Source organism: Littorina saxatilis, linkage group LG5 (genome assembly GCF_037325665.1).
Source record: "Littorina saxatilis isolate snail1 linkage group LG5, US_GU_Lsax_2.0, whole genome shotgun sequence".
Classification (NCBI taxonomy): Eukaryota; Metazoa; Mollusca; class Gastropoda; order Littorinimorpha; family Littorinidae; genus Littorina; species Littorina saxatilis.
Genome location: NC_090249.1, coordinates 11,539,317 through 11,556,113, shown reverse-complemented (window position 1 = coordinate 11,556,113; position 16,797 = coordinate 11,539,317). Strand labels below are relative to the sequence as shown.

Here is a 16,797-nt window from a genome sequence, read left to right as displayed (position 1 = left end):
GTGGGTTAAGGGTGGATATTTTTCCGATCTCTCAGGTCAACTTATGTGAAGGCCTGCTATAGTGCCTTATCCCCCTTTGTGTGTACACGCAAGCACAAGAAAAAGTATAAACGGAAAAGATCCTGTATGCATCCCTCGAAAGCGACGTACGGCTGTCTAAATGGCAGAGTAAAAATGGTCATACACATAAAAAACCGTGAGAGTTTCAGCCCATGAACGAAGAAGAGCATGTTTTTTTTCCCCTCATTTTTTTGCAAGTTCACAAGAAGTGTTCAACTCAAAGTTACTCCATTGACATTATGGATTTTTGCTTGGTGCTTCTGAGCCACTACCATTTGTGCAGACGTAGTCCTGCAATATGACCATTGATAATGATACAGGCAATGTTGTGTACTGAAAACATAATGACTGAAATAAAAGGGCGGGGATGTAGCTCAGTCAGTAGCGCGCTGGATTTGTATGCAGTTGGCCGCTGTCAGCGTGAGTTCGTCCCCACGTTCGGCGAGAGATCTATTTCTCAGAGTCAACTTTGTGTGCAGACTCTCCTCGATGTCCGAACACCCCCGTGTGTACACGCAAGCACAAGACCAAGTGCGCACGAAAAAGATCCTGTAATCCATGTCAGAGTTCGGTGGGTTATAGAAACACGAAAATACCCAGCATGCTTCCTCCGAAAGCGGCGTATGGCTGCCTAAATGGCGGGGTAAAAACGGTCATACACGTAAAAGCCGTGGGAGTTTCAGCCCATGAACGAACAAACAAACTGAAATAAAAGAAATCAGTGACCTACTTCTCCCTGCTTGGCTTTTGGTGGACTACACACACACACAAACTCTCTTCTCTCTCTCACACACACACAAACTCTCTTCTCTCTCTCTCACACACACACACACACACACACACACACACACACACACAGTAGCAGTAAATTATGCAATACAAAAGTTTTGCTTTTTATTTCTTGAGTATGTAGACATGTTACAAAACATTTAAAAAAACCAGTCACAATCATGTACCTTCATATACAAACTTGTTCAAACCTTTCTTGATGGACTTAACATCATTAGTACAATCCTTTGTAATTTGAATGTTCAAGTGTTTCCTTCTTACCTTTTCAAATATTTTGTACATTGATATTCTTAAAAGATACCTCCTGTATAAGTTAGATTTCTGTGATAAGTGACAGCACTTACAGGAAGAAAATGTGTTGACACATCTCCAGGTCAAAAGTGTTTGAACACAGACACTCAGGTTAATCTGTTTCTTGTTCTAAACAGCGAGGGCAACGAACAGAACACACAATAACAGGATTATGAGTTTTTGATTTAACTTTATGAACTAAACGTGGAAGCCAGGAAAACACACATGCTGCATTTGATCAAATCTGAACCATCATCATCAACAACATCACCATCAACAACAATTGAAAAAAACAAGGGTTTTTTTTTTTTGCTTTCATGAATACTGCACTTATTCAAATACTTTGCTTCCTTCTTGCAAGCAAGAAGATGAATGCTTTTTAAAAAATGATAGTACGCAGTACAAGCAGTGACATATCTGCTTTAAGGCCCTTCATTTCAAGTGTCCATCTACATTCAGACTTGTTTTTCTCACATTTTCTCTTCACAGCATTACCAAATTTACCTGTGTCTTTTCAGATTTTTTTATGTCATAAAATAGAGGTACCACTGAAATACTGCGTACAAATCTACCATACATTTTTTTTAATCAATGATGTAGTGTCTAACCTTTGTTGAAAGACCCTCCATTTTAAAACTCCCACTACTTGAAAGATCTTATTTTCTCCGACTCTCTGCATATCCAAAAACAAAGAGACTGCCAACGTTCCAAAATTCAGAATCAAAAAACAAGAAAGGTAGGTTGTTGGAACGTTTTTCTCTGCATAGTTTTCACAAATTTACCTCCATTTTAAGACTCACTTTCTTTTAAGACAAACATTTCTCAGACTTTTTTTATTATAGGTATTTGAAAAAGAGATACATGTACCACTTTATCTTACATACATGAGAAAGACCACCCATGAGATAACCCACTTTCGCTCGCATTTCAATATTTAAAAAACAATTTTTGTTGTAAATCTGGTACGACACAGCAGTATGTAGTATTCTCTATGAATCAGACATACAAAAAGTATAGGGTCTTAAACCTGAAAGAGATAGTTAATCAGAAAACCCTGAACAAAACTTTTTTGCACAAGCTTACCAACACTTTCCTCAAACTCTAATACATACATCAAACTACATGTTCACATTTGATTTGATTATTGTTCAAACCCTGCACATGTGGAAGATTTGGAGATTTGACTAGTGGTGAGAACATTATACATGTACTTGTAATTACAACATACAACACATTGTCAGTGCAAGTAACACATTTCATAAGAAACAAGTGACAGATTAAAAAAAAAACAAACACCTATGAAATACCATAGAAATGACAAAGCAGATAATTGATGATATTCTTTAATATTCCATTAGTCTGAATTGAGGAACAAGACTTGTGTTCATATTTTTGTCCGTGACCAAAATGTTCAACTCTATACCCAAGCAAAACATAGACACACCTACGCACAGGTAAATGACCACACACACACACGTGCAAGCACACACACAATACTTAAAATTAAATAAATCAGTACATAAAGGCAGGCATAAAAAAATAAAATACATAAATAATAAATACACCACTGCACCACGAAACAGGCTTTCAAAAATTGCTGGCACGTACATGTACTTGTACCATTAATTCATGATAATGCTTTTCAACATAAACTTATACATGTACTAGCAAGAATTGAAAACACATTCTGGAAGATCTATCCAAGAAAAAGAGACATTTTTATTTGGCTTTTGTTCAAACAACATTTGAACTGCAAAAACAAAACAAACAATAGACAAGCACACAAAACGGCAAAGCAATGGGAAGGTCAAGGAATAAGCACAGATAAAAGTTCCCATCAGCAAATCAGATATTCCTGATTTGAAAAGGTCTTTATTTTTCATATAATCAAGGACTGAAAAAATAAATAAAATCTAAGCATATCAGGGCCGTATGAACCCAAAGCCAAGCTTTCCTGATATTTTCAATTCTCTAAATCCATCCCTGTATGAGAGTGAAGGTTGGATTAGCATAAATGTTCACTGCACCAAGGAGGGGCACTCATTTTGGCGGAAAAAATACAGCAATAAATAGAAAAGTAGAAAGTTTAACAAGAGAGCACACAATCAAAAAGCAATTCATGATCACAGCAATAGACAATAAATATATCATAAAATCAGAGTTCGCTGTACAGCAATACTTCAAAGCAAACTGTATCATCATGGACAACAGTTCTTCTTCTTCTTCAGCGTTCGACATGGACAACAGTGTTATCGCCCACAATTTGGCATTTTTTTCCCCCCAAGACATGCATGAACATCAAGAAGAAAAACTTAATTCCCCAAACAAACCAAGCAAGACATTCCAGACATTTCCTCAAAATGAACAAACTTCCTCCACTTCAACTGTCATGATTGAACTCAAATTGCAAGAACACAATTCCCTCAGTTCGTTCTAATCCAAAATTGTCAAATCAAATCCGCACAGAAGTACAATCATGTTTACAGAGGTGCTCATTTTCAGGGTTATTTCTGATTGCCGATTTTGGGTAAAGTTTAAAACTCAATTTCCAGTTTGACTTTCAGGCATAGCTCTATGTTTCAGCAATATATATTCAGGTTCTCGAGCTGCTAGTACATAAGTGACAGGGAGACTACTGTCGCCCTTCACAGCAGGCTCTGCAGAGTTGTTTGCCTTTGAAAGCGCGAGATATATATAGCTCACCGGCTAGACACCTGTGGATTGTTGAGTTCCGTTTGTGATGGGGTCCCTGTATGTTCTTGGTTTCCTTCATGTTACCATAACAGTTTTTATAGGGCTAAGAAATTAGCTCTAAAATACTCAATCCTGTTTTAATTGACATTTGCTTCCAAATGTGGTTCGTGTGTTTCGGAACTCGGTTACACATGTATTTTCAGTTTCAAATGGGACATTATGTAGACATAGCACCCCTGTGTTTATGATGAAGTGGACCATGATTTTTGAAGTTAGCATCCTAGCTATAAATAATTTTGTTCTCAGCGGTGCAAGATAAGCAGGTTAATGCTGTATGTGGAGACGGGCGCAGTGGCGTGGTGGTAAGACGTCGGCCTCCTAATCGTGAGGTCGCGAGTTCGAATCCCGGTCGCTGCCGCCTGGTGGGTTAAGAGTGGAGATTTTTTCGATCTCCCAGGTCAACTTATGTGCAGACCTGCTAGTGACTTAACCCTCTTCGTGTGTACACGCTAGCACAAGACCAAGTGCGCACGGAAAAGATCCTGTAATCCATGTCAGAGTTCGGTGGGTTATAGAAACACGAAAATATCCAGCATGCCCACTCAACGAAAGCGGAGTGAAGCTGACTATGCTCTCAGAGTATAGTGTGGGGAACCCAAATGGGCAAACGAGCTCACACGTCACCAGGATACTGGAACGCTGAAGAAGAAGAAGCTGTATGTGGACATCAGAGCTGTTACAGTCTTCAGGAAATAACAGGCCTAAAATGTGTGAGTCGGGAATGAAGGAACCCATCTTGGACATGACAGAAAAGAAGACCTAGGAAACAAAGGGAGGTAAACACTTTAAACACAGACAAAAACAGTGAGTTATGTTATCTCACTTACTGTTCTCATCTATATTTAGAGCAATTACTTCCCTTTGTTTCTGAGATCTACTCAGGAGCACTCTGCTTCACCGAGTTGTGAGAGAAACTGTTAACGTGTGCATTACAATCTTGAGTATATCCTTTGATCACAGACCGAATGAGCATTATTCTTAAGAACATGGAAGGATTGTTGTTACAGTTAGTCAATATCATGCGACAATGAGCGAGAGATTTCACTGAAATACAACCAGGAAGCACCGATGTTGTACGCACAAACTACTGTCATTCTTAACAAAATCTTGCCATCCTTCTTCCCTCAACTGCCACAAACACACATACATAGTTTAAGTGTTACTGTATTGTACAAGGTAGCATGTTAAACATACACATGTCCTTGTCATTCATCAGCTATTGTAATAAAAAAGATAGAGAAAGTCTTGAGGATTGTATTTGTTGTTTTTTGTTTTCTATCATAATCATTAGGTTTACAATTATTTCCGCCCTTGTTTGAATAAAGTATTTTTCAGCCAACTGCATTTCACAGAAAATATTGACATTATTTACACCAAACCCACACCTGCACCCCTCCACCCTGAATGAGATCTGCCTGCGGAAACCACTCTTGATAGAAATGACTTATCTCCCCTGTCAACTGAATTTAATACATTAACCATTAGACTACCCTCCGCCTTGTTGTATACATGTTTTATTTGTTTACACTAAACCTGCATATTTTTGTTCAACCATGAACACAACCCCATTCATCATCACAATATTTCTGCACACAATAAAACTGGAATGCATCATTACTCTCCACAAGGAAAGCAGAAGAATATTTGTTTGTTTGTTTATTTGTTGCTTAACGTCCAGCCGACTACGCAGAGCCATATCAGGACGAGGAAGGGGGGGATGAAGGGGGCCACTTGTCAAGCGATTCCTGTTTACAAATGCACTAACCCATTACTTGTGTCCCAGCAGGCTTTAGTAAAACTAAATTAATACCTACTGGAAGATTACCAGTTTCCAGTATGTTAAAATAGGCTTAACCTATCTACTGCTGGACTTACATCAGAACACTAACAGATTAAACTATACATGAATCGCGAGACAAGCGGCAAGAGAAGAGATTTTTGGAAAAAATACAGGTGAATGAGCAAGAAGGCAGAAAAAAGAAAAGAATTCATGAAGAAAAAGAGAGCATGACAGGAAAGAGGAACCAAAAATCTACCTAACAGCAAACTAGAAAGCTCCTGCGGTTCCAAAAACAGGAGGGGCCTTTAATTTCATAACCGCAGTGCCCCACTGCGGGAGCAGAAGAATACCTGAATAACATTGTATTGTGGTGGTGGAGGGGAATGTCACCAACACAAACTAGCTACCATGAATTGCGAATGTTAAATGTTCCCATAATTATTTTACCTCATTTTACATTCAGTCGAAATCAGGTCTTAACTCACTGTCTCCCAGGTACGGATATATCCGTACCCACTCATTTGGCTCTATCTGACCAGGTACGGATATATTCGCTCAGACTGTTAGCTTCAGGCGCTTGTAACGTCGATCTAACGCCTGCATTCCAGCGTGTTGATACACAGTTCTACACAGCTACTATAATTCCGAGTGACGTGCTGCAGCACAGCTGGTCTCGGCTAAAAAAAAAATGGTCAACATAGGTGGGGTAGAAAGTGTTAAGAAGAAGGTGGCCTTAAAACAAAGGTAAATTTACAGACGTAATGAACTGTAAATCTGAGAAAGTAAGGTCTTGAAAACTTCAAAAGGGGAGGTCTTACAGTGTGAGTCTTAAAAAGGGGTTTCCAATGTAGTATTAAATTATTCCTAGCAAAGCAGGTGGGCATCCATCTTCAAAAGAGTAAAACTGGCAAGAATGTAGCTGATGATCGATAACAAAAACAAGAGACAGCGTGATCGTATGACTCAACTAGCACAGACTTTTTCAAAAATGTCTGTTGCTCACGAGAGCCACAATATAATTTTCAACCAGGTGGCGCATGTTAGTTGTTACTAGTGGGTGAGGGTGGGAGATTTTATATTCAAGACACAGTCTCATCAGTTTATTCTCTCAGACCAATCCAGGTTTTCTAAGCCAACAATAGCAGTAACAATAGTCTCCTGTCCGCCCAGCCGACCTTCCCCTTGACCCTGCTTGTGACCTCGATGTTTGATGCCCCCGCAAGGGGCACGGTACTCTCTAAGCACCCAAAACCTCAAAGAGAGATAACTGGCGGAAACCTTCCTATTGTAGTCTCCTGTCCGCCCAGCCGACCTTCCCCTTGACCTCATCAGTTTATTCTCTCAGACCAATCCAGGTTTTCTAAGCCAACAATAGCAGTAACAATAGTCTCCTGTCCGCCCAGCCGACCTTCCCCTTGACCCTGCTTGTGACCTCGATGTTTGATGCCCCCGCAAGGGACACGGTACTCTGTAAGCACCCAAAACCTCAAAGAGATAACTGGCGGAAACCTTCCTATTGTACAACCATTCATAGTGCTAAATAAACTTGAGATTTGAGTAATTTATGGAGCTTACAGTTAAGCTAGAAAAAAGTCATACAATCTAACAAAGGTATTGCATTTGTTGTTTCAAGAAAAAAACATGGATGGATTTTTGAGAACAAACTGACATGGTCCAGCCAGAAGATCTGTGCGTTTTGTAATCAGCCTGAAAACACTAGCACCCAAACAAAGATTCAAGGCACCATCCAGACATAATCCATTCTAGCAAACAGACACTTCTGACAAACCTCAACCACGACATTATCATTTCTGAGTCACCAGGACAAAATGATTTCTATGTCTCCAATAACAATCGCCACTTACACATGGTTGGGAACCTAGTGAACCAGATATTTTTAGTTCTGGTGTCCCATAATGCCAATTCTAAATGTTGTTGAACATTCAATGGTCGAAAGAGTTGGAGATTCCTTCTGTACCGTCATGCATCTACCAACACTTTTTTTCCGCGAAGCCGACTTCCTCCAATTAATGAGAGGTTTCACAGGTGTCCAGTTGAGAATGGACCTCCACATCTGGTCACGTCATGAAGGACAGCATAAAGTGAGTGGCCGGCTGGGTGGCCCTCTGAGAGATGTCCAGAGATGGCCAAATTGAGTAAAATATTCACCGGGCTGGTAGAAACTGCCTGCGAACTCACCCGGTTGGCCAGTGAAAATTCTGGTCAAATGCAACACGTTTTGTTTTACTATTGAGTTTCAAAGTCATCTAAACACTGCAGATGCATGAAATGTGTACCGGGCAGGCAAAATTTCTCGTGGGCGAGTAACTTTCTTGAATTTACTCGCCCGGCTGGCGAAATTTGGCCATCCCTGGATGTCCAAAGTATCCTTCAGTAGGTAGCTCAGGTAGAACCAGTCGTGGTGGTTACGTCATGAAGGACAGCATGAAACAAGCAGCTGGCTGAGCAGCTCGCAGAGAGATGTCCCAGGCGTCTTTCTCTTTCAGCAGGTAGCCCAGGTAGAACCAGTCGTGGTGGTTACGTCATGAAGGACAGCATGAAACGAGCGGCAGGCTGAGCGGCACGCAGAGAGATGTCCCAGGCGTCTTTCAGCAGGTAGCCCAGGTAAAACCAGTCGTCCTCTCCGTGAGTGGTGTACGTCTGTATCTCCACGCGCGGCTGCAGGTCAAAGCTGGGCTGGTACATGATGTAGATCACCTGCACAACAGTAAAAGTATTAATAGACGTTTTTTTGGAAATCATTCTGTCAGGATTTTCAGCAGTCTGAAAGAGTAAAAGCCCCTTTAGATCGGACAAGCTTTTCACAACATCCGGAGCATGTTCCACACTTTCGATGGGCTTTAGTCCTGCAATCGGTACGAACAACTCTGATGTGTATGCTATGCAGTGTTCGCTAAATATACCATTACCGGATGTTGTGAAAAGCTTCTCCGAGGTAAAGGGGCTCTTACTCTTCCAGACCGCTGAAACTCCTGAAAGAGTTATTTTTGAAAATATTCTATTATGCTGTTAACTCAAAGAGAGTCCCACAACCACAACTTGTCTCAGGGACATCTCCTCCCCCTTGCTGTCCTCACCCTCCCAAACCTGTAACAGGAGTAACTGTGTCAGGTACCTATCTTCTTTAAAAAAAAGAAGAAAGTGAAAGAACGGTGATGAACGTGTACACAATCTTTAAAGGTACTGAACTTGTCAAATCCAGGTGCACGGAGCCCCTGGGGCTTTTAGTCATACCTCAGGCAGCTATCCGTTAGAAGAACTACCAAGTTTCATTGACTTGCACCCAAAGAGTCAAGAACTGCGATTTTTTTTACGAATTAATTTCGTACTCGGACCCGGCTGGTCTTGACCTATTTTTGGATCTAAATTTAGATCAGGTAGATCACCACATCATGCACAAAAAGACACGTCACTAGCAAACTATGTCAGACGTCATCATGAGTTTGTGTAAAACAAAATCGAGGCGGGAATCACTCAGTTGAATCGAACTCCGACCAAACACCACGTAATAACTAGGTTAATTTATGCACTCGCGTGAACAAGAAACTGTCGAGCTTCACAGATGTCGTCGTTGGGTAGTTTTGGGTTTGTTTTACTACCATAGGAGGATTTTTGAACTGTAAATGCACATAGCTGCAACAAAAACGCAAAACGAAGGCTATGAGCTGCACTGTGCCTTTAAAATTTGCAAAAAATCAAGGGTCCAATTATTAAATTGAAATTTGACTTTTTGGAATTCATAAAAGCACATTGAGTTTTGCTCTAGGAACACATGAACAAATGAGCTTTTTTGGAGAAAAAAAAGGGGTCACCACAACAATAGAGGATCATTTCATCCAAAGGCAGGCCATGCAGCAAATGATCACTGCAACCGGCAGCACGCATCAACCACAAGCTTCCACCAACACACACATACATGATCAGGCATGGGAATTGAAAATTGTAAAAAAGGCGGAAAATTTATAACCGAAGACGCGAAGCGTCAAGTCGACGGCGCGAAGCGCCTAGTCTTACTAGGGGGGTCCGGGGGCATGCTCCCCCGGAAAAAAATTTTCTCCAAAGAACCCAGATGGTGCAATCTGGTGTCATCTGAGCTCCAAGTTTGCCATTAAATTCTGTTTTTAGAATCAGAGTTTTTAGTACAAAAATGTACCAATTTTTGCTTTTTTGAAGAACAAAAATATATACATGTATTATATGGTTTAAATTTGTAAAAAAAATTGATCTGTTGAGACAAACAGGAAAATGTAACTTGTAACACAATCTGTGCAATCTAGTTTACTTTCAAACATAAAAGTTCAATAACTGAGGCGGGCGGTAGCAGTGCGTGTTCAACAAAGTATGGAAAGTTTTCGCGGGCTTTTGCGCAAAGGCCAAAGTAACCGGTGCCTTTTTTGTGTGCCTCCCCCCTTTATTTTTTCGGCGGACACTTTTGCATTTTCGGCGGAACAAAAAAAAAATTCGGCGGAAATCCGCCGTTTGGCGGACAATTCCCATGCCTGATGATACAAAGACATTTCTTTTTCTCTCTCTAACACGCAACACACAACACACACACAGGCAAAGAAAAAAGAAGAAACTGACCTGCTGATCAGTACTCATCAGGTTCTTGTCCAGCAGTTTGCGCACAGCACGCATGTAGTCCTGTGTGTAGATGTACAGAATCTCCGGCCGCCCCAGAAACATGGCTCCACCCACCCACACCTTGTTCCCCGCGATAATCTCAAGAGGGGTCAAGGTTGGATCAAACTTGGTCTGCCCGCTGTAGGCCACTTTCATCTCATCAAAACGTGGTGGAGTTTTAAGAGGGAAGATATGTTTCTCGTCAACCACAGCTCGGAACAAACCAATATCTAACCAAGCAATGTATTTCGTGTTAAAACGTTTTTCCCTAATCACTTTGTTGACAAGTTCAAACTTAGCGTGCATGACACACGAGTAGTTCTCATGCACTGTGTTCGGATCATGGTCGGGATAGCCTGGTTGAGAGAATACTCTTTTAATCTCTGGGGCAAGGCTAAACGCCCATAAATCCTGTCGCTCCACAACAAAAATCTGCGTCCTTTCCGGTGGAAAATGTTTTCTGAGGTCTTCAAAAATTTGCTCTACCTCCAAAGAATCTGTGAAGACGATTAAGGGATTGTCGATGCGGCCAAATACTGACATCCACTTGATGTATTTCTCTGGAGTGTACTGGCCGAAGGGGCCGCCTTTGTTCAATGTGCCGATGTTGAAGTAGGCTGTGATAATGGTCACCTCGGGAGATATGGACTCAGCATTCTTTGTCATCCGCTCGTGGATTTTCTTTAACTCTGAGTCGTTCACCCACATCTCAGCAGTAAACTGAAACAGAATGCACAATTGACTTAACCTCTATTTGAGCAGTTGACTTAACCTTTGCTAAACTTTCATTTGAACAGAAAACTGAAACGGCATGTACAACCAATTTAACTATATATATAGTGCAGTAAACAAACAGAATGTAACAGAACATGCAACCGATTCAACCTATATTTACAGCAGTAACATGAAACAGAAACAGAATGCACACCTCATTCCCATTTGAACAGCAATCAAAAACATAATGGACCTGACAACATAAAAATAAAACAAGCTCAACAAAAAATTTGGAATCATTAGCAACTTACCAAGCTTGCTACCTTAGGTTGTATTTGTAATGTGTTGGCTTAACACAAAGGAAAATAAAGTAAGTTTGTATCACTTAATAATGTTGGCAGTAACATGAAACTGAAACAGAATGTACACCACATTCCCATTTGAACAGTAATCAAAAACATAACGGATCTGAAATTATATAAAAGTAAAACAAGCTCAAAATGATTAGGCATAATTAACAATTTATCAACCTTAGGTTGTATTTGCAGTTTGTTGGCAGAACACTAAAGAAAATATAGAAAGTTTGTATCGTTTAATAATATTGGCTGCAACAAGTACAGATAAGGAGACAAAACACAATCACTGAATCAGAAGCACCTGTGGCACAGAAGTTAGGCTGCTGCTCAGTTTATTAAATTCCAAGAAACTTCTAAAAACAAAAGCCTTGTCAATGTGCCAAATCCATCTGTTTAGAAGGCAGTAAATCTCCTACAATTTGTCAGCACATGTTTTGACCTAAAACAATTAATTTTAAAAAAGTACAGTGCAAACCCCCCTTTTAAGACCTCCAACCATCTGAGAAAAGCAGCTCTTCAAAAGGAGGGAGTGGGAGCAATCTTACTGATATTATGAACAGAAAATCTGAGAAAACAGTTGCTTAAAAAGGAGGGAACTTAATGTGGGGTGTCTTAAAAGGGGGGTTCCACTGTACCCCCAATCTCTGTCACAAACCTGTGATGTTCGCTGGTTCCAGTCATCCACCTCCAACCTTTTAGCTGCATCTGAAATGTAATGATATTGTATTATAATACTGTACTGGAAAGGGAAAAGTTCAATATGCAGTCAAGTGCACGTAACACTCACATTACTTCAGGAGGCAAAACCAGTCAAACAGGAGTGATTTCAGGCTTCATTAATAGCCCTATCAAAATCTGCCATGTGAACTCAAAAGTTTGCAGGAGCATTCCAGAAAAGAGAGAATGCTTCATGTCCTACAGGCTAAATAATTTGCCTCTTAAGGACTAGATATATGGGTTATATGATAATTCGAGTTTTACACCCTCACGGCTTTTGATGAGATACACAAATGTATGCGTGTTTAGGTGGTATCTGCATTCTGCACTTATGGCAGAATGACAGGTCTTTTACGTGCAACTGTGGTGACACGGGGGTGGGACATGGCTACCATCTCTGGGTCTCCACATAAAGTTGACCCGTGTCCGGCCCGGCCCGGTGTCGAACCTGCTACCTTAGGATCACAAGTCCAGTGCTCTACCAACTGAGCTAACCGAGCCCCCATTCCAGGAGACGGCAACAGTTGGACCTGATTACCAAGAGCTCTCTAAAACCAACAGGTGTGTCACTGGCGTCCACTGAACATTTGAACTCAATAAACAGCTCAGTGCTTAAGGCCAACAGACAACTCTGCAGAGAAGCTGCTGTGACAAAGGGGGACTACTGTGTCACCCTGTCCCAAATACAAATTTGCGGAATTGCATTTATTGCTACAGTTTTACAAAACATGTGGACACCAAACAGAGAATCCCAAATGAATAGGTCATACATGGGCCCGAAGTAAATGTGATACGTTTCAGTGTTAAGTGCAATTTTTAATTCTTCGTAAATGTGATGTATTTTATATCTGTAAGTGTAACCGCCCATCACTGCATGGCAATTTTCCTTGTTTTTATAAGGACAGTAAAACTTTGAGTCTTGAGTCAACCACTGATCAAGTCAAGTCATACTTAGGACTGCTTAGGGCTACTCACAATACATGCAGAAAAGGAAGTAGAAGAGGCCGACACTAAGACAGCAGCAAATAACTCTGTTCAGCACTTTGTTGTTGGAATCCATGGCTGAAGGTCACTGACCTGTAACACACAATATCCAAAAACAAATAGACTGCCAACGTTAGAAAATTTAGAATAAAAACACAAGCAAGGTGTGTTATAGGAACGTTTAATTGTGACAAAACAAAATGTTACGGTCACTGATCTTCGACCTAGCGATCTTTTCAGTGGACAGACAGATAAACACTTGGCACTTATATAATACAGAAAATAAACTTATCTGGCAAATTGTCCAGAAGCTCGTTTGGAAGATGTAGACGCTCAGTCTCCCAAATGTCTTACTAACAAACATACAGAACGTTTGAGGCTCTAACAGATCTAAATTGTTACACTTTAATATCACTTATCAGACAAGCACAATGACTGTAGCACTCACCAGCTTTGCAAAGTTTGTTAAAATCTGCAATGCATCTAAAAGCTGAAGGTGAGCAGACTTTTGATGTTAGGGTCCATGGCTGTCTGTCCTTTGACCTGTGACACACAGCACATGTGTTTTTATATGCAGGTTGTCTACAAATTATTGAAAAATAGTATTTCTCTTGTACTTGTAGTAACTGTAAGATTAATTGGTTCCGCAAACATTGGTTTGAGGAGGGCTGTACAAGTTCATGAGAGAAAACGTGATTCTTCACAAAACAAAACCAGGACTGCAGACGATTTTGTTTTCTTTTCTCCCCCCGAAGGTTTGTCCTCTTTTTTTCCAGGTCTAAGATGTCTTTGCGATATAGCCGAATTTGCAATATAGTAGACCGCGATATGGTGGAATTCTGTATTACATTAAAACCTTTTTTTAACTGGGTTTTTCTCGAGAAATGTGCTGACATTTTAGTGTTATGTTCTATTTGTTGGCTTATTGTGCCACAAGGAATACTTGTGTTAGTTTCATACAAAATGTATATTATGAGAAAAGCTGCTGTATCAGGACTTTGAAATAAAATATACATGTCTACATTTTGCCCGGGATGCTCATGCTATTTGCCTGTTACTGGTGACACCCCTACTGGAGGACGATATTTTGAAATTGGTCATAAATATGAACTAACAGGCTTGCAGTATTGGTGGTAATGCTGACAACATTACAGAAGAAGACATCAAGTCAAAACACGAACAACAGTACCATATTAAAAACACTGTCATTTCTCCTGCATGTCTCCTGAGGAACAGATGAGGAATTTTCAGAGCAAAAGTTCTTCTTCTAAATCATGAACTGGGTCCTTTTGGACATTTCGAGTTTGTCTTGATGACTTCCTCATATCAGCAGTAAAAAAACATTAAACTGAATTGGATACTGCAACATTTTGTGTGAAATTCTAATCTGAGGTTCTTAAGGGCAACATCTGTGTGCGGCAAGTGTAGCTCTAGTTCCTGGTGCTGGCAACACTAAATTTAGCTCTGTGGCCTTTTACAATAACAAGGCTTGGTCTCCTGGAGACGGATGTGTTCGCAAATCATCTAACTCTAGGCTAGTCCCTATTAATTCTCAAGACGGATGTTCGGATTCGGCTTCAACATATTTTGAATTTGAATGCTTGATTAAAACCTTACTGATTCATATTCAAGTTAAAAGTCAACATGGAAAGTCTGTAGAATGCCGTACAAACTAAGACATAAAAAACTAAACATTTTAATAACTTTTTTCTATCAGCGTCATCTCCTCCATGGCTCCAACCACAAAATAATACCATCAATTAAACTCATCAAAATCGAAACGTTTCCCACAAGCACACGAAGAGAGCTGCTTGTTCTGCCCACTGAAAATAAAAAGTCATACGCGACATCACTTCTGTTCACTCCATTTTCACCGCTGATAACCCAGCTGATTTATTCCAAAGAAAAACAGATATTCAGTGAATTTTTCACCGCCGAAGTTCGCCCCCAAAATGATACAATTTCACTGCATAATGCACGTGCACAGCACATCCAATTAGGTGCTGCTAATCGTTGATTGTCAATAACGCTGGCTGGTAAATGGCATATTTCTTGAACTTGAACTTGAACTTAACTTGCGATGTTTAAGGCCTTAGGCCTGTTCATCGATCCTGTCGAATGGTACTCCAATAACACTTTTTTGGTGGCATGCGCGGGCGGTTATTGGTAGCACGTTGGCGAGAATTTCTCTGGTCTGTCTGCCCAGAAATTGTCCAGCCTTCCTTTGAAACTGTTCACTGATGGTGCTGTCACAACTGTTTCTGGCAGACTGTTCCAGTGAGGAATCACCCTTTCTGCGAAGAAGCAGCTCCGAACGTTCAGCCTACAAAAATATACAACTTGAGGCTGTTTCCCCAAAACACACCACAATAAACAAATAGACATATACTTTTACCTGTGTCAAGTCTGATAAGTTGTCTATCGGTGAGAGAAAGAGAAAGGTGGTCCTCATGATACATCAAGGTGGTCCTCATGATACACTGGCAAACACTGTGATCAACGCTACCGACATCTTGGTAAAACATACATGTGCGAAAGTTATGTCCCTTTGACAAACCACTTGGCGACGCTCGCCAAAGCTCGTGACAGAGGCACTTGAATAAAAAAAAAATTGCTTTGGAGCGTGGTGACAAAGATAAATAGAACATAACTTAGATCGAAGGAAGAATTTATTACGTACGACCAGTAGAAGCTTTTTGAATTATAGACAGGTCTGTGATGCAATCAATGTAAATTAGAGGCTGATCAATCAATCAATATATGAGGCTTTGCGCGTATTCCGTGGGTACAGTTCTAAGCGCAGGGATTTATTTTTTAATTTAAATTTTTTTTATTTTATGCAATTTATATCGCGCACATATTCAAGGCGCAGGGATTTATTTATGCCGTGTGACGAATTTTTTTACACAATACATCACGCATTCACATCGGCCGCCAGCAGATCGCAGCCATTTCGGCGCATATCCTACTTTTCACTGCCTATTATTCCAAGTCACACGGGTATTTTGGTGGACATTTTTATCTATGCCTATACAATTTTGCCAGGAAAGACCCTTTTGTCAATCGTGGGATCTTTAACGTGCACACCCCAATGTAGTGTACACGAAGGGACCTCGGTTTTTCGTCTCATCCGAAAGACTAGCACTTGAACCCACCACCTAGGTTAGGAAAGGGGGGAGAAAATTGCTAACGCCCTGACCCAGGGTCGAACTCGCAACCTCTCGCTTCCGAGCGCAAGTGCGTTACCACTCAGCCACCCAGTCCAGGCTGAAACACTGATTCACACACAACACAGGCACATGATATTTGTTTAAAAATAAGAACATTAAAATGGGTGTGGCACGGTGCGGTATGCATCGAAGAAGTATTGCTGCGCCAATTACTCCGATTCTGTTTTGTTGGTTGTTATTTTGTCTTTATTTATTTATTTTGGATATAGAAATGTTACAACTAACATGTTTTATGTTTGTTTAAAAAAGAAACCTTTTCAATAGTATGAAAGTGCTTCCTTGGTAGTATCTTGGAACTGTTCGTAATGAATGATTCTTTCTTCTTCCTGTCTACCGAAAGATATGATCATTATGCTTGTAGCATATATTTTGTTGCAGAATGACAGGCAGACATAAAAACAATTAAACACACATGCATACACACACATTCGCATGTGAGCACACCAGAGAAAGGGAGAGACAGACAGAAAGGGAAATA

General features: G+C 40.5%; 1 protein-coding gene across 2 annotated transcripts; it reads right to left on the bottom strand.

Annotated features, from left to right (window-relative positions):
* Positions 1-941: 941 nt before the first annotated feature.
* LOC138966291 (uncharacterized) lies at positions 942-15,621 on the bottom strand. 2 transcript variants are annotated; one of them, XR_011455662.1, is made up of 7 exons: positions 15,485-15,621; positions 13,538-13,632; positions 13,081-13,182; positions 12,044-12,093; positions 10,280-11,038; positions 7,095-8,392; positions 942-6,998 (listed from the first exon to the last, which is right to left on the bottom strand). XR_011455662.1 is itself a non-coding variant. In XM_070338458.1 (6 exons), the coding sequence occupies exons 3-6, from the start codon at positions 13,163-13,165 to the stop codon at positions 8,213-8,215; spliced, it is 1,074 nt and encodes a 357-aa protein (XP_070194559.1). In that variant the 5' UTR covers positions 13,166-13,182; positions 13,538-13,632; positions 15,485-15,621; the 3' UTR covers positions 942-8,212. The 2 variants fall into 2 exon arrangements, 1 of the variants encoding a protein (XP_070194559.1); XM_070338458.1 differs by having other exon boundaries at positions 942-8,392.
* Between the last annotated feature and the right edge of the window lie 1,176 nt (positions 15,622-16,797).